Raw genomic sequence first — 19338 nt, forward strand, 5'->3', positions numbered from 1 at the left:
TATATTCACACTGTCTTTGATGCTCGACGGTAAGTTGTTGAACATTTTCAAACCGTTGTAGAAAAGAGAGCGTTTGCTAATCTCTTTTTTTAGTACTGGGCAGTCTGAAGTCTTGTGCTCTTCTCGTATTGTATCTGTTTATATCGATTCTGTACTGTAGGTCTTCCATCAAATAAGATGGTAACATTCCGTTTTTCATTTTGTATATAAACATTAAGCTGTTGTATGCAATCCTCTGTTTTACTGACAACCATTGCAGAATATCCAGCATTAAAACACTAGTACTGTATTTGTTTTCTCCACTCGTGGAGTGTTCCACCGTACCCGATAAAAACAAACACAAATCGTCGCCAGTGTATTGCTACCTCGCTCACTCACACGCTCTCTCGCAACACTGACAAAATTTTCGGGGCAACACCGCCCGATGGCAGTGCGACACCAGGTCAAAACCAGTGCAACACCGTCCGAATAAACAAACAGTTTGACAGCACCTAGTGGTGCACCAGTGCAACACTAGTGCAACACTCGGCATAAACAAATACGGTATAGGAGTGTATCGATTGCAACGTAAAACTACTCGCATTATTTTATTTTGTATTCTTTGCAGTCGATTTGTTTGTGTATCAGATGCATTGAGCAGTATGTAGCACAATAGTCTAAGTGTGGCATTATAACAGATTTAACATAAATCATTTTTGACCAGATTAGTCATGTATCGGCTAATTCGGCAGAGTATACCATATTTCACGGCGATTTTCTTAATTGTATAATCGATATGGGCTATAAAATTAAGCTTTTCATCGACTTGTATTCCCAATATTTGACTTGGGGCACTCTGTCGATGGTAGGTACATCCATCAATGATCAAATAAGGACAAACTCCAATTTTTCGATTACCAATAACCATCCAGTTGGTTTTGTTTATATTTACACACAATTTTTCTACGTTTCAGAAACTCTGCGATATTTTCCAAATCGGCATTTTCCTCTTGAATGACGAGCTCTAAGTCCTTTCCGTTCCAGTAACTTTCATCAGCAAATAGTTTAAGACGATCATATCGTAGGCAGTTCTTCATATCATTAATATGCAATATGAATAACAAGGGACCCAGAACACTTCCTTGTGGGACACCTAGATTATTTTCTCGAAATCGCGAATAGGATGAACCACTTTTTCACTCAAATATGATTCCTTTCAAAACTTATAAATGTTATATCATCAATACCAGAGGGGATAGACAAAATCTGGCAAAAGATTCGAATTCATGACGAAAAAATGCTGTTTCCTGTCCTTCTAAATTCTTATTTAATTTTTGGCATTTCGGCGAGTTGTGAAAATTCAAGGTAGAATATTTAGAAAGAACATGAAAGTATTATAGGTGGAAAGATCAAAGCTAGAGCGCTTTGGGTAGAAGAAATTGAATAGTTGGTGAAAATGTGAGCAGGGCTTTTGTTTTGTGAACAGCTTTTGAACTACTTGCGTGATTCTTTGCCGCTCGCCGTTTCAATGTTGATAGGAAGCGATGAAGAAACCCATCGCATTCCTACCCACATTGAAACACGGACGGGTCGAACACATGAGATTGTTTCCGACCGGGCAAAAAAATCACCCAAGCAGCGCTCACATGTGCTGTTCTATTGCTAAGCCAATTCTATAGATGCGTGCTACTTTTTTAGATTTCCTTCTAAATGTTGAAATACTAATCGTTTTCAGCTTCATATTTTGTATAATTTTTTATAAAAATTTTCTGAATTTTATAGTCTAATAGTTTTTTTTATTTAAAAAAAAAAAAAGTTTTCTTTGGTTTTTCAATTCTGAATTTCTGTTTCGAAAACTTAATCTTCTTGGAAATTTATCAATCTAAATCTAAATTTGAGAAAATCATTTTTTTTTATTATTATTATTATAAATTCTTTATTCTATATCTTGTTAAAAACCGCTTGAGAAACCTGAATCAGTAAAAATCGTAGGCGATAAAATGGGGAAATATCAATGTCTTGAAAAGTTTTATCTTCAAGTCAGTGTTCATAAAGATTTTGTGATGACGAAGGGTTCTTAAGGAATAGTATAGTTTCCCACACTGTTAGCTGCTTTTGTGCTGTGTTTTTGTCGATAACCAGATTGGTTGGTAGTAATTAATTCGTTTTGTGAAACATAATCACAAATTTGGGCTTTTAAGATTTTTTAGAAAACTTTTGATAAAGCACAAAGAATACTTATAGGACGAAGATTGTCCAACGAGCTTAAATTGGGTTTCTTTTCGATTGGGATTATTTTAGAGTGTTTCCATATTTGAGGGTATTTTCCAGAGCTTATAATTTTATTAAAAATATAAGTAACTAGCTGACCCGGTGAGCTTTGCTACACCTTTCAAAATCGAATGATATTTTCAGAATTAAATCAAATTTTTATTGTTTTGTTGGCATTATTTTAAATCAAATTATAACATAATTCATAAGCAACTGTTATCAAATGAGAGCTGCAGCTGGAGTTTCAAATTGCAACACAAAAATAACTTTAACTAATATTCTGAATCTTGATCTATAAATTTGTGTTAAGGATCTGATAATTTTAATGTTTCTTTAAGCTTCGCGACCTTAAAAAAGGAGGGTCTCAAATTAATCGTACCCAAACAATCTAACTTATAAAATATGGTTGTTTTGCTTGATATGTTCTGGATTTATGCTGAAAAGCTGATAAGAGAGCCCCTCCCCTGTCCTTACCTTCACCCCCTGCTGAATGGAGGTCGTGATTTTTAATAATCATACCTAATTTTTTCGTTTCCAAAAATCCTCTTATATCAAATATAGTTCCATTGGTTGATAATTTTTCAAGCTTTACAACAAAATTTATATGGACCCTCCTCCTTTCTTCCCCTATCTACACTGTAAAGCGCAAGGATCTATTACAATCCTAGAAAGATATTTCGTAACCAAGTACCTTTCCATGCCATATTTGTTTCCATTTGTTGGCTTCGTTAGCATAAATTGAGAACTTATGCTAACACTATTGTATTGGGCTCACCTCCCTCCTCCTATGTACCTTTTCACTGAAAGGAGGATGGTGTGTCAGATAATCATAAAATCATACCAAAATGATTTTCCATGTTAAGTTTTGTCCATTTCTCGGATTTTGGAAAAAAAAAAGTTAAATGTAAGCCTCCTCTTCCCTTCCTATATTCCCAATTCTATCAGTCTACTGCAAGAAAGGAATTGTTTCACATAGAAAAGTATTTTTCGTACTCAAATACCTTTTGATGCCAAATTTGGTTTCATTTGCTCGATTTGCTCGAGTTATGCAAAAAAATTGTATGGAAGCCCTTTCCCTCTTAATATCTTTCCGCTGTAAAAATGGTGGGGCTTCAGTTTATGATAAAAACATTTCTCAAATCCAAATACCCTCATATGCCAAATATGATACAATTTGCTCGATCAACTCTCTAGTTATACTGAAAATTGTAAGGGAGACCTTTCCCCCCCCCCCTTTTCACCCACCTCTTTGAAGGAGTGAAGGATACCAAATATTCATAGAAGCATTTCTCGTCCCCAAATATCGTTCCATGCCAAATTTGGTTCCATTTGCTGTTGTAGTTTTTGAGTTATGATGTAAAAATTGTATGAAACTCCCCTCCCTCTTTCCTTTCTCCCCACTGGAAGAAGGAAGGGTTCTCAAACAATCATTAGAACATGTTACGTTCCCAAATACCCGCCCATGCCAAATTTGGTTCTGTTCGCTTAATTAGTTTTTGAGTTGTGTAAAAGATTATAAAAGAGGCCCCTCCCCCCTTTATTTCTCTCTACTGAAAAGAGGAATGGGTTTCAAATAATCATATACATATTTTTCGTATCCAAATACACTCCCATGCCAAATTTGGTTCCTTTTGCTTTATTAGTTTTTTAGTTATGTAAAAAAATATGAAAGAGGCCCCCTCCCCATTTCTACAAAAAAGGAGGAGGGGTCTCAAATAATCATTGAAAGATTTTTCGTATTCCAATACCCTCCCGTGCCAAATTTGGTTCCAATATCTTGATTAGTTTTCGAGTTATGTTCAAAATTGTAAGGTAGCCCCCCTCCCCCTTCCTATCACCCCACTGAGAGGAGGGAGAGGTACCTAATATCCATAGGAATATTCTTCGTACCCAAATACCACCCCATGCCAATTTTGATACCATTTGCTTCATGCGTGCTCGAGTTATGAAAAAAATTGTCTTTTGTTTGGGAGGCCCCTTCCTCCCTTATTGAGAGAGGGAGGGGTCTGAAACCATTATAGGAACCTTTCCCGGCCTCCAATACCCCCACCTGCCAAGTTTCAAGCAAATCGGTTCAGTAGTTTCCGAGTCTATAGGGAACAGACAGACAGACAGACAGACAGACAGACAGACAGACAGACAGACAGACAGACAGAAATTCATTTTTATATATATAGATAGGTTTCAAAACGTCTGGAAGAAGTCGTTTGATGAATCTAAGAGGAATTTTATCTAACCCGATTGCATCAGATTGGATATCGAAAATGTAGTTCATTACTTCATACTCTTGAACTTCATGAAAAGAAAAGGAACACCAGGTTGATAAGAAAATATTTGTATTTTGCATGTTATTGCGAGTGAATACTTTGACCATTTTTTCCATAACGCTTTTGATAGTAGTTTAAGATCAAAATAACTAGTGAAGTAATTTCTTTTAGCATTGTTGTCAGCACAGAACGAAGGCAGGGGCTGAATTTCAATAGCCGTTTATTTATAGATGCTTCAAAACTAGAATTTAACAAATCGATTATAAACTTGGAATTCATGATGGTTAATATTCCACTCACTATTCAGTGACCTTCTAGGATTTAAATTCTGTACCGACTGTTATCTTCGCGTTATTGCGGTTCCTGTAGGTTATTAAACAAATGTTGGAGTAAATTGTATAATTTTACCAGATTTTGGTAATATTTACTTTAGGTCTCAATTGACCGACACGGAAGTAACAAGCTAAGCTCCAAATCTAGACTGACAACGCAGTGCCCTAAAATGATGGTAAGTTTTGGATTTAGGTTATGGTTTTGCGAATGCGCACTAAACTACGTACCGGCGAATAAGTATCGCCGAATAAAATAGCACTAACGATTCCGTATTTTGCTAAGCCTCACTCAACTCACTTCGCGTCTACAACCTAAATAATATGAAATATTAAAAATTAAAGTAAATCTCGGCCACATTATTGCTAATTACTTTTGTATAAAAGATCTGCTGCGATCACCGCCACTAACAGCCTAACTTTATGCCGAACTGGTTCCGGTTTCAGTCTGCGTCATCCCATCAAATTTTGACGTCTTAACGCTCACTACAGTGACGATCGAGTTTTGTGAACTTTTCGCAACAATTGTAAACGAGAAGATTGACACGATTCCGAAGTCTTCTATAATAGGCAAGATGATCTATTTCACGTGTGATTTTCCATTGTTTATACGCCAAGTTTCCATCTACGGTTGCTCGTTCTATACTTGAATTAAACCAAGGGCTATTTTTCGGTTTAGTTTTACCGTGACGTATTGGTACGCAAAATCCAATACTTACAATTGATGGTGAAGAAAATATTCCGAGCTTGAAATTTTGAACCATAAAACTTGCATTTGAAAATTTAAAAACTTGAAATCTTCTTTTTTCAATTGAACTTATTGTATTTGCTCTGTGCTTTCAATATTAACAACATAATTTTTATTTTTATCAGTTTCTCATTGATTATTCAACCTATTTTCCCAACCAATACTTAGCCTTTAATGATAAATTCGACATGTTGTACCTATTATAAATTTATAGTTATTTTTGTGAACTTCAAAATTGAAATAATTTTTAAATAACTGGAAGAACTAGAAAATGTATTAATCTCTGATTTCGATCACTGGCACTCTTGAAACAGGATGAAATATTTTTTGCTTTAATTAAATTAAATTAAATCATCAACTGTGTTTTGAATAAATTTTATTTAGTTCTGGTTCTATTCGAAATTTCAATTCTTTTTCGTTTCGGTTTTTTGAGAATATTGATTTCAAATTCGAAAATTGGACCGCTCCAAATTTATTTTGGTGAAAATTTCTAATTCAGAATAAGGAATATTATTTTGAATAATTTATTAATGACTTGCCGGAAAAAGCATTGATTTGAAACTTGGATTCTGATTCATTTTGAATCGTAACAGTGGAATTTATCATTTATCCGAGTTTATGTGAAGGTCAAAAGTAGGAAACTGGTTTAAGTTATCAACATTTTTTTTTCATTTTTTGAATTTATTTTTACACTTTACACACTATAATATTGAGGACCCTTCTCCAATGTCGGGCCATAGTTCTCAATATTCTTGGGGGTCCTTTCCGAAATCATCAATCCTCCCCTCGTCGAGTAACAGGAGCAGCGTCACCTCCTTCAAAACCATCGGCTGGTTACGGAGACAGCTTCAAGGAATCGGAAACAGTCACCACCAGGGTCAAAACAACTTATCTTCTTAACTGTTCTAATCGGTTCATTTGGAAGATTTGGAGGCATTCCGTCTTGCGGGGATAAGTTCTTTCACGGTTTCACTGGTTTTTGCCATCGCTTATATTTAATATCGACCGTACCGTTTCGCAACCAAACCCCGGTTGTAACGAACGCGATGAAAATAAACTGAGAAGGCTACACATTGATAGATCCGTTTCTGAGTTGACGGGAGCTTATCTGAGCAATCCCATACCATCTTTCTGTATCTACCACTGCATAATAGTTGGCCCGTGCCGAACAAAAAATTGGTATGTGATGATAATGCTTCTAATAAATTCTACCCGCTCATTTACACCAACTTTCATTTCTTCTAACTTTCCATCCATCTTTAAAATTTCATAATCTTAAGGCCGATAAAACTATGTAATAAACAATTAGGTAACGGTGTTATGGTAACGTAAATTTGAACTTAAATATTTCACCAAAATAAAATCACCAGCTTCGATGGTGAGTTATTTTTTTCTTGATCTACGTGTCTCTGGTCGACATTTCCCATAAATTTGCAAAAAACTGAAAAAGAGTGCCCTGTATGCATAAGTCTGTGCCTCTAGTGCAGATCAAACACATACCGCGCTTGGGAGAGTAAAGTGAAACGTTGAAAAAAAAATATAGAAATAAAAAAAATACATATTTAAGTAAAATGATAAAAAATATAGAAATAAAAAAAAATACATATTTAAGTAAAATGATACTTGTCTGATTGGAGACACCATCACTTTGATTGTTAAATTATTTACATGAAATTCGGAATGACTATTTTCAGTCTGTTTGGCTATGATCGCAAATGTGAGCTACAGTATGGCCTTAACCTTTCTACGTTTGCATGATTTCGCTTGCCCCCAAGAGAACGCTTAAAACTAAACAAACTTCCTATACACGTGCAGGCGCTGCATAGTAAATATTTACAATCGACATGGGAACGGGTCCTGGTAGTTGTCTCTAACTGATCATTGAACGCCCAAGAATTTATTCTGTGAATATCAATATAAATATTTGTTGAATTTGTTATGCTTTTCCTGGTTCGAGCTAGATTTTTTTGTAATACTTGTCCCACATTGCAAATCAATTCCAGCAAGTGCACCCGGCGTTATTTATTTTCGGATGCATGTGACCTTTCGAATCACTCCATCGGAAATGGCGAACTAATAATACCTCCTAATTGGCCGTGCAGTGTCGAAATCTCATAATTACCACTGTATTTAACGGTACCATCCGGAGAAAAATTATTCCGCCAATTCATTTTATGCTTCATCGTTCGGGTGAAAGAGGTATTAAAATATTTTCTGGCACTTTGTGAGAAAACGATAAAATAATTGAATGAGCTTGCCACCAACTAATAAACAAGATAATGATGTAGCTTGATATAATTTTTACACAACTATCATCGAACAGTTACCAGGATCAGATATCGATCGATGATTGAAGTTCGAACTTATTAGAGTACCTACGTTCAGTGGCATGAAGCATTTCAATTTTTTTAACTTCTCTGTTGTTTCGAGAACATTTTAGCCCCGCTATGTGGGAGTGGAAAATCAAACATCAAAGTGCATCATTCATCGCCAATGGCGAGTGAACTTGTTGCATTTTCTGCCAGCCAACTCCCGAGGATTGTTGGTCATCAATCGTTGAAAATCGATCTCGGTTTGGTACCGAATCGGTACTAGGCTGAGTCGATTGCCAAATTATTAGCAAGTTTTAACCGGGATGGTTTACCTTAATAATAATTCCTAAATCTGGCCACACAATAACTGACGTTTGCAGGTTGCAAAAAGCCAAAAATGTTCAGCTTCCTATAAAGGGTGATACGGTCAAAATTTGGTCAATATCAACTTGATTTTGCACACGCTAACTTTTGGCTACCCCTTAACGAATACTTTTGACCCGTTATTCGATAAGACTGGGAGAACTCCTTTTTACGGATAAAGTCGCTTTACCCTTTAAGGGGTACTCAGCCTGATAACGCTTCAGCGGATGAAAATTACCCCTTATTCCAAATGCTTGTAACGGATCAAAATTACCCCTTATTTGAAAGGCTTTTGTCGAGAATTTTTAGGAGCTTATTATGGGAAATGTTTGCTGGGAAATAAATCACAACAAAATATCATATGTTTCATGTAGTTTATTTAAATGAAAATAATATTAAAATATTTTTTATTATTTCAAAATTTTAATTTACCCTCCATCGCGAATCGACCTTTAAACATCGGCTCCAATCAACGGCTTATTTTCATCATCGGGAACTGCGCAGCGCTGAAATAATAAGATGACGGCATTATAATTTCAGAAAGAAAGCAATACAAATATTTATTCAATCAAATACTTACAATCTTTCTAATCGCTGCCATTTTACCGGACAAATAACAACGTTATGAATGTAACAACATCTGAAACTACCCCTTTGAAGCGGACTCGAGCTTTTCGAAATAAGGGGTAATATTGACCCGCAAAAATGACCCGTTATTTGACAGATCGTGGAGGTTCTCAATAACGGGTCAATTTTACGCCTTTAAGGGGTAGCCAAAAGTTAGCGTGCATTTAAAAAACCCGAACACCCCTCATTTTGAAGGTGTGTATGTTCAGAATGTTGCTCCTATTTTGATTTAGGAATTCACTCTTCAGTTGTCAAAATGCCGTCCAAGGAAGAAGAGCAGCGTATCAAAATTTTGCTCGCGCATTGCGAAAATCCGAGCTACTCGCACGCAAAGCTGGCAAAATCGCTAAAAGTTGCCAAATCAACCGTTCTAAATGTAATTAAAGTGTTTGGAGAACGTTTGTCGACAGCCAGGAAGTCTGGATCGGGGGGAAATCGAAAACCGGAAGCCGCTGAGACGACAAAGAGAGTTGCCGGTAGTTTCAAGCGAAACCCTAACCTCTCTCTCCGAGATGCCGCAAATAAGCTGGGTGTATCGTCTACAAGCGTGCATCGAGCCAAAAAACGAGCCGGAATATCGACTTACAAGAAGGTAGTGACTCCGAATCGCGATGATAAACAAAATACGACTGCCAAAGCGCGATCCCGGAGGCTGTACACGACGATGCTGACGATGTTTGACTGCGTGGTATTGAACGACGAAACCTACGTCAAAGACGACTACAAGCAGCTTCCGGGAAAGGAGGCAAAAAGCATAAGGCAAAAGGAAGGGGAAAGGTAGCAGATATTTTCAAGCACATGAAACTGTCAAAGTTCGCGAAGAAATATCTGGTTTGGCAAGCCATCTGTACCTGTGGCTTGAAAAGCAGCATTTTCATAGCTTCCGGGACTGTCAACCAAGAAAGTTACGTGAAAGAGTGTTTGAATAAACGTCTGATGCCTTTCCTGAAAAAACACGATTGTTCCGTACTGTTTTGGCAAGATTTGGCATCTTGCCATTACGGTAAAAAGGCCATGGAGTGGTACGCCGCCAACAACATGCAGGTGGTTCCCAAGAACAAGAAACCCTCCCAACATGCCAGAGCTCCGCCCAATTAAGAAAAACTGGGCTATTGTCAAGCGGAACCTAAAGAAGACCAAAAAACTGCTAAGGACGAGCAGCAGTTCAAGGCAAACTGGCTTTCTGTGGCGAAGAAGGTGGACAAGGTGACTGTACCAAATCTGATGCCAGGGGTTAAGCGTAAGGCCCGGCAATTCGGATTTGGAAAAGCTGAAGCCTAACTGAATATTTTTCCTGAATTTTATACTAATTAAAATTGAAAAGGAAATTTAATTTGATTTTTTAAATAAACGATTTCAACGATTTACACGCGTTTTCCCTTGGCCAAATTTTGACTGTATCACCCTTTACCTTATAGTGATTCATTTATCTGGATGACAGTTTGTATACATTCTCACATAATTTTAACTATTATTAGGCGACCCTCTCACAACTTGAACTTAAAAATATGTGAAAAATAAACATTTGTAAAAAAAAAGTATTTTTTCCGGCAACACTTAAAATTTTACAACTTTATCAAGTCTGGACACAACTAAAGAGTGTATTCGAAAAAAATGTAAAACTTTGTTTGGTGAATAACTTTTGTATGCATGGATGTACACTGATGAATTTTTTATTTTATCAAATAAAATAAATTTTCGAAACCCTACCCATCCTAACACACCCAACTTGCCGTGATGGTCATAGATTTGGAGAAATGCAAAAAAGTGCATATTATACGGAGAATGACCTACGATGACGATGGGATGCACGGTTCGGGCCTATTAATAGGCCGGTTTTCCGTTAGGGTTACTTTTGACGAGATGCCAAAGTGCATTTCGTAATTTTAACGACAGCTCGACGCTGACTGATTTGACTGACAGACGGATGGACGGACGGAAACTCTGCGAAATTTCACCCGCACTTTTCTGTTGGAGGAACTAATTCAATATTAATGTGTGCCATGTCTCTTTTTTTCTCGTTTTTGTTTCGCGCGCTCAGCTGACAGATTGCTTACGGTCCACATTTGCCGAGGCAGAGGTCATCGCATCGGGCGCCCAGAATCCGGTTCAGTTGGTAACCCGCAAGAATGACGACCTGCTGGAGAAGGTCAAAGAGCATCAACGGCCGGACATAAAAATCGGAGCCAAAATCTTCCTGAACAACTATTCCGAAACGGGGCTCACAGAGGCCATCGAGAGGTTATTCGAAACGTTGAACGTTTCCTATCTGGACAATCTGATTCTTGCCTTCCATCCTCGGGCCGGGGAAAGTTCCGCTGGCGGAGATCAGAACGGGGAAGTCAAGGAAGGTATCATCGAGTGGGCCGTCGGAAGTGACAATGCGGTGGCTAACTTGAAGAAACTTTGGAGCACTCTCGAGAAGTACGCAACCGATAAGAAAATCGGGCAGCTGGGAATCGCAGATTTGGATGTGGACACTTTGAAGAATCTGTTGGAAGCTTCGACTGTTCATCCGACGATAGCACAGATCAACTTGGCGGCGTGTTGTGTGGTTCCTCCGGCCCTGCAGGAGTACTGCAGCCAAAACTATATTCAGCTGCTGACCCACAGTGACCCACAAGGTAACTTTCAACAATGTTATCACTCTTTTTCGTATAATTTTGTTCCTCAATTAAAGTTTGCTTCATCTTTAATCTCAAATTAAAAAAAAAGAATGCATTCAGAATCTGAAAATGCCTACTTAAAATATTGCGGATCGAATACGAGATATCTCGTTTTTTGCTTACCGCAAGTATGTTACACTTAGGAGCATAATTCAAATGTTATAGATTAAATATGGAAAAATGGAAATCCGAAATTGAACACTTTCGGTAATGAAAGTTACTAAAGGGCGAAAACGAAATTATTGCAACACCGAAAATGCCAGGTCAATTATCTTATTATGTTTAGAATCAAACCAAAATTTTAGGGTAGTTTTAAACATATATTCAAGGCTGATAAATTTCAGTCAATGTCGTTCCATCTGACCAACGTCTAGTAGTCTATGTTATCGAAAAAATATCAAAGTCGTCTACCAAATGAAAGACCAAACTACAATGTTAGTCAGGCAGCAATGTGAATGTTGAATGATATTTTTGCACTCCACTCGACTCACACATACGATCGACTTTCTATTTCATTTTTTGACTGAGTTGGGATGGATTTTACGTTCTAAGTTGCGCAACAGTTGAAAAAATGTAGTTGTTGGCTGTAAGAAGGAAAAAGTCACAGCAAGCATGATGTCGTTCATTCAACTTGGTCATGACATAGTAAGCTTATTTCGCTGATCAAAAGTCAGTATCGCATGACATAGACATGACAAGCAGTATCAAAGTCGGCTGATATTGGCTGTCTGACACTGATAATTTGCAGCTCTGCATATATTTAATTCAAAAATCAAAAGAAAAGTTAATCGAAGGAGCCTTGAGTGTAAATTGAACGCATTTCCGCTTGATGCCCTCCATCAAAGTCTTTACAGTGTCATCCGGTACCAGTTTCTTTTTTTTTTTTAATTTTCTTAACATGCCTTTCTCGTCTTTGACTGTCTTCTTGCTCTTCCTAAGTTCCCGCTTCATTATTGCTCAGTACTGCTACAACGGTTACAGTTCCGGACAGTTTTACGGGTTCATGTTCTTTGGAACAAAATGGACAGAATTGGTCTCCCACCACTCCAGGACACTTTTATAATAGTGGCATGATGTCGAATCTGGCCAAAATGGCAGAGCTTCATCGTGCTGCTGCAAGATCGGCAAAAGGCGCTTCTCGAGGCACTCAGATTTGTAGATCTCGCCATTTACTGTGCCCTTTGTCACAAAAGGCTCAATACTCAGTCCGCAAGAGCAGATGGCCTGTCAAACGAGATATTTAGAGGCGAACTTTGACATATTTTTCTTCTTAAATTTGTCGTCCACATCGAACTTGCTTTTGCCGGTGGAAAACTCCAACCCCGGAATTTGTTAAAAATCGGCTTGAAATACGTTTGATCGTCCATCACACAGCAGCCATATTTTGTCAGCATCTTCTCGTAGAACTTCCATGCCCGAGTTCTCATCGCGATTTGGGAAGATCTGTACCTTGTATGTATATAGTCCAGCTCCCTTCTTTGCATTCTGGAAGTGGCTTTGCGACATGCCGATCTGTTTAGCCAAATCACGGCTTGAGACGTTGGAACTGGCTTTAATCATCCGCTTCACCTTTCCCTCCGTCTTTTTGTATTCCGGTCCCAGTTTTCTTCCAGCTCCTTTGCAGTGGTCCAACATCAACCGCTCCTGGAACCGCTTCAACACTCTGGAGACGGTTGAATGGTGAATGTTCAACATTTTTCCCAACTGCCGATGCGACAGGTCAGGAAATTCCAGGTGTTTGGAAAGAATTTGTTCTCTCGACTCGCGTTGGTTCACCTCCATTTTCGTTGAATTGAAAAACAGGACTTCGAGTTTGACAGCATGTAAACAATACACGTCAATGAGAAAGTGTTCAAAATTTGGTTTATTTTAATCCAATGGTAAAAAATGTATGCCCTGTTGAATGTGTCGCAATAATTTCATGTTCACCCTTTAAATACATAGGTAGATAGGTTTGAGGAGCCATGAGCGTTTTTTGGCGAAAGAATTTCTTGATGATAAAATCACCGTTGATCTGCATAAAACATGGTGAAAATGATGATGAGGCGTCTAAGGGGGGCGCACAGTGGTCCAAAACCCAGAAAAGCTGGCAGAAAGTCGAAGTGGTCAAGATTATCTATCCATATATTTCAACGTGTTCCGGCACTTTCAGGAAAAAACGAAACCATGAAGATGGTAGTCACAAGTTTACGTATTTGAGAATTCCCAAAGAAATTGTAGGAAAAGTTTGAATTTTATTTAAAAATTTCACAAAAATTTGCTTGCATTGAATAACGAATAAATAATAAAATAATTTCAAATAAATAATAAATTTGTTTATTTTATTCATATTTTTGCTAGGCATACTTTACATCTAATTGAATAAAATTGAGGAGTGTATATGAAAAAAATGCAACAATATGTTTTGTGAATAACTTTTGAATGCATGATTGTAAATTGATGAAATTTTGAACGAAGTTACCTGGTGATGTAATGTTTACTTATGCAAAATTTGGTGACAATCTGTCAAGTCGTTTTTAGTATAGCGTTCAAGGAGAAATATTTCGAGTATGATTTTTGGGAAACATGTGCGCCATCTATAACGCGTACTATGAACCATCTTTTTCAAATTAAGGCTTTTTTTTTTATTATGTTTGCTGTTTTCTGAAGCCTGAATAACTCAAAACTTTGAATGTGGTCGAAGTTATAACAAATTAAGCCGATTGTCCTCCTTCGGCACAAAAACAACATATTTGACTTTTTATCACTCTTCCATCGATTTTGCGTAATAGCACGATTCCAGATCCAACTTAAACAAAGTATTAACTTTGTGAGACCTATTGAAGTGTTTTGCAGGAAAAACGGTCGCATTCGGAGGCAGCCTTCTTTGTAATTTTAGCCATGCATCGTCTCAATCGTTATGAATGGCTGAGTCATTTGTAGTTTCCACAGATCGTTAGCCTCCTCAAGTACTGGACATTAAAATTTTCCTTTTTTTCCTCTTTTTTATCTCTGGAAAACACAGGCGAGACTTGTCAACGAAAAGTGTTTGGTTGGAAACCTGCCAAGTGAACGCTCGTTTTGCTGTTCATTATGAAATTTTTCAAAATATCTCCCCACAAGCTGTCCAAATATTTTGCGCACGATTTGACCACCGTATTTTGTTTATTTTACCGGTGGGTAGCTTTCCTACCTTGTAGAAATAAAGTCAGGCCTGTTTATAAGTCAGACAGACGGACCTGTCAGAAAACATTTGACTTTTTTTTAACTTCCTCTATTCATATTTTCGGATTGAACTTGAAAAAATCTCCCTAATTTGTCTCACATCATGGAATCAATAATCTTAACTTTTATCCAAATTTTAGCTTACTACTGGGTCCTCTAGAACTTTTTAAACAAATGATCATGCGAATTTTGGTCAAATGGGTGATTTTCAGCTGTTTTTGGGTCTTCCACTGGGACTCTTCTCGATTTTTCTCGATCCTGCCTAAAAAAAATTGACAATAAACTTCAGTATTGGACGCCATTTCAAAAACCACTTGACAGCTTGTCATCAATTTTTGTACACGTACATATTACATAGGAAGCTTCAATAAAAATTTCATCAATTTCCATTCGTGCATTCAAAAGTTATTCACGAAACAAAATGTTGCATTTTTTTTCGAATAACTCCTTGTTCACAAAAAAAGATAATATTTTTAAGTTTTTAACTTCACTTCAACTATTAGAGAAAAAAAACTCCTTAATACCTCTAATTAAAATTATTGAGAAATTTTGATTTGCGAATGTTAAAAAACTGTAATCTTACATAATATATGTATATTGATTGGTAAAAAAGAATACGGTTAACGAAAAATTGAAAAATTATTCAGCACCAAATCTGGAATTTATGTAACTGATTTAATTTGATTTTATTTGTGTTAAATTTGAGGCGATTTTAGTTCCAATGAACCTTTCTAAGATATGAGTCATTTTCAGCAAGTTGTTAGAAAATTTTAACTATGGGAACCACTTACTAAGCTATTAATATTTTTCTATATCTTTCGGTAAAATAATTTAGAAAAATGAGTAAAAATGGAAGTAATAAGTTATTTTTTTGTGAAATTATGACTAATGGATAATTTTAGTTAGTTTCAGAGTCAAACATAGTGAAAACACACTTTTTGTCAGGTTTTTTTTCTTGGAAGTTGGACCACTGTGAGGTGTTAGTGAATGTTTTATGCGAACCAAAGGTAATTTGATGTTAATTACAAAATAAATGTTTTGTTGAGCGAGAAACTGGAAGAATCCATGTTAAAAACGGGACAGTAAGGCAGAAAAACGATCAGCCATACTAAAAAGCGTAGAAAACAGAAGTATTCTTTTAATCTACATGGCCCAAACCAATCGTGTGGACATCCCTAGTTCCGAAATGAATTCTGTTGATAGTTGTGGACATTTTTGAGCAAAAGGTAAAGCAAATTTTTGTCGAATGTATAAGGTATTGCAAGTCAGTGCCGGATTTGGCCTTCGGAAGCTATTTTTGGCCAAACATTTGTTCCGGGATAACGCCAGATCTCTACGTTTCATGCATTTCAAGTTATTTGGTATTAAAATTAAAATTTCGATTTTTCCTATTTCCTCTGGTCCCCTCTTTGAAGATTTTTGAGGATAAAAAATTTAAACTTTGAGCGCTTTGAGGCACCTTGAATCAAGTTCGATTGAGCTAAATTTTTGCTCAGGTCAGTTTTTTTAGCCAATCTACAAAATTCGAGCTTAACAATTAACGAAAAAAAAACTATTACTCACTTTTTCCATACAACTGTTGTAAATTTGTTACTTCATCAAACTAAGCGTAAATATGTAAATCTGAATCTGAAATCTGAAATCTGAATCTGAAACATGAATCTGAAATATGAATCTGAAATCTGAGTCTGAAATCTGAGTCTGAATCTGAAATCTGAATCTGAATCTGAATCTGAAATCTGAATCTGAAATCTGAATTTGAAATCTGAATCTGAAATCTGAATCTGAATCTGAAATCTGAATCTGAATCCGGAATCTGAAATCTGAATCTGAAATCTGAATCTGAAATCTGAATCTGAAATCTGAATCTGAAATCTCAATCTGAAATCTGAATCTGAAATCTGAATCTGAATCTGAAATCTGAATCTGAAATCTGAATCTGAATCTGAAATTTGAATCTGAAATCTGAGTCTAAAATCTGAATCTGAAATCTGAATCTGATATCTGAATTTGAAATCTGAATCTGAAATCTGAATCTGAAATTTGAATCTGAAATCTGAATCGGAAATCTGAATCTGAAATCTAGATCCAAAATCTGGAATTTGAAATCAGAAACTTATATCTGAATCTGTAATCTGAATCTGATTCTGAAATCGGAATCTCAAACCAGAGTCTGGAATCTGAAATTTTAAGAGAAAGTAATTGAAAAGTTAAATATTTGTTCTTTTAGTTTTTCTCAAGACATTGAAATCTATTTTCATTCTACTTGTTTGTTTACAGAACTCCTGCCCCAATCGGTTCTCAGCGACCTGGAACTGGATTCCTACCAATCCACGTGGACCACCCGGTACCAGGTTCACATCAAATGTCGAGGCGTCCTTGCGGCCAAGGGCTTCATCGTCGGTCTTGCCCGGCGCCAATAAAAAAAAGTTCCCCTCTGCAACACAAAAAGTGGTGGTGGTTTGTAAGTGTGTGATTGACACGTAAAAGTTAACTGAAGCCCTGAAGCTCTAGAGCACATTTGGTTTTTAACAGTGTGATTGTGATAACAGAAAAACAAATATGTTTAGAATATCTGAATGCCTCGCTCGTCGCCAGGGAGTGACAGCAGCAAACTTAAAACTTTATCCAACGAAAATATGATGAAGATATTTAGTGTTTAGCAGTGATAACTTTTTGTTACTACATATTCATAACGTTAAAAACAGTCGAGAATGTTTAAGCATAGTCTGCTTTCAATGTTCCAAACGCTTGTTGACTGCGTTGCTTTCAAATTGGTTCAAAACGAAAACACGTAGCACAGTGTATAACAGTCGACAAAAGGTTTGAGTCCAAGCTTATTCATCATCGCCACCTTACTCGACTTTCTTCAATATGGTTTGTTCATCAGCTGAGCGCTGACGTTCTTGAATGCCAGGTTGCGTGCGACCACCAACTACCGGAACTTAAGTATAACACAACTTGTATACCTCCAAAATGCAAGAAGTATCGATGTTAACGAACACTAGATGGAAGCACTGTTTGAAATAACTACACCGTTCAGTGAAAAAACATAATAGGAAATTGTGATTGTAGCAGTAAACTGCAAGAAACTTTATATTTTATAACTTACATTAGAACACAAATGTTTTAAGCATGGTCTTAGAAAGACAGAAAATATAACAGAACAATCTAGAACAGTACAGAAAATTATTCACGAGACAAAAAGTTAGCAGCACATCTATGTTGGATGTTAAGAACTGTATTTAATAAATGTGCTTCACGCAAAACAGAACTGGTAGACAATCCGTATAGGGTTTTGGACGAGGGCAATTTTATGAATTGGATGCTGTACACGACTTTATATTATAGCTAGGTATACTGTGTTTCAATAAAACAAACTAAATCAGAGACAGCATTTCGAAAATCAACTGATCGGGATACATTTTTTGCCATGTTGTCGAGCATTTTCGTTAGTTAGTTTTATGAGCTTAAAGCAAGAAAATATTTGCGAGAAGAAAACATTTTCGAATTCCTTAACCTAAATATGTTCCATGCCACTTGTTGGTTTGACTTTAAAAAACCAATCGCAATGCAGACGGCAATCGGTTTATCCAAAAGCTCTCGTGGAAAAGAATTTGGCCAATCAGAGCGCTAGAGTGTTTAAATAAATGGTTAGAAGAATGTTTTTGGTATTATTTTACTTATAATATCACACCTTCAAATTCTAGTTCTCAAAGGATGCTATTTCTACATTCTGCAATTATTGTTAAATTAAAATTTTCTTGTTTCGTGGAGTATGAAATCTCGAGATCCTTTTTTTTTTGAAAGTTTTTAAATTATGGTTAAAACTTTTACATTTCTCATTTATAATTTTATATAAGAAATTGGAATTTCGACTTCTAGTTTTCTTACATCCAATATTGAATTTGGTTTCAAATGTAAGTTCAGCTTTCTAATTTCTAACTAACAATTCGTTTCCCATTTTCCATCACTTACAATTTCCAATTTAATTTTTCCGATTTCTCGCTATCCTATTTTCGGTTAGCAATTGACATTACCTCCGGTTTCAAATTTGCATTTTTTTTTATTTTTTATTTCTTATCAATCCATTATCTTTCTTATAAATACATTATAATTTCCGGTCTTTGATTTTTATTAACCAGTTTATAATTTTCGAATTCAAAGTATCGATTTTCAACAAGAGTTTAATTTATATTTGGATTCTTAAAAAAGAGTTCCGAATTGCAATTTTCTAATTGAAATCCACTTTTTAGACTTTGGGATTTCATACTGCAAATTATATAAATTATTGCAAATTATATAATATTGATTAGTTTTTCAAACTTATACTTTGTCTAATTTGTATTTTAGCTGGCTACATCCTCCTTCTTCAATTTCTGCTACTTTTCGGCTCAATACTACTCTTTTAAAAGAAACTGAAAGCAATTAAGTGGATACAGTTATTTCGAAATTAATTTGATAATATTTAATTACTTTTGACACTTCAGTGATATACACTTAGTTTTTGGCTTAGTAAAAATTTAAAATGTTGGTATGAAACTTAACTTTCCTGATGACCCTTAACCGTAA

At 36.2% G+C, this 19338-nt stretch overlaps 1 protein-coding gene across 3 annotated transcripts in view; it reads left to right on the top strand.

The window, feature by feature from the left end:
- Positions 1–18429, top strand: part of LOC129747970 (glutamate--cysteine ligase regulatory subunit) — a 43856-nt gene extending 25427 nt beyond the window's left edge. For all 3 annotated transcript variants that reach the window (XM_055742416.1, XM_055742414.1, XM_055742415.1), the window contains 2 exons: positions 10938–11520; positions 17047–18429. In XM_055742416.1, coding sequence (XP_055598391.1) covers positions 10938–11520; positions 17047–17189 — 726 coding nt within the window. In that variant the 3' untranslated portion in view covers positions 17190–18429. The remainder of the gene's footprint in view (positions 1–10937; positions 11521–17046) is intronic.
- Positions 18430–19338: the final 909 nt, after the last annotated feature.

The sequence above is a fragment of the Uranotaenia lowii genome, chromosome 2 (assembly GCF_029784155.1).
Source record: "Uranotaenia lowii strain MFRU-FL chromosome 2, ASM2978415v1, whole genome shotgun sequence".
Taxonomy (NCBI): Eukaryota; Metazoa; Arthropoda; class Insecta; order Diptera; family Culicidae; genus Uranotaenia; species Uranotaenia lowii.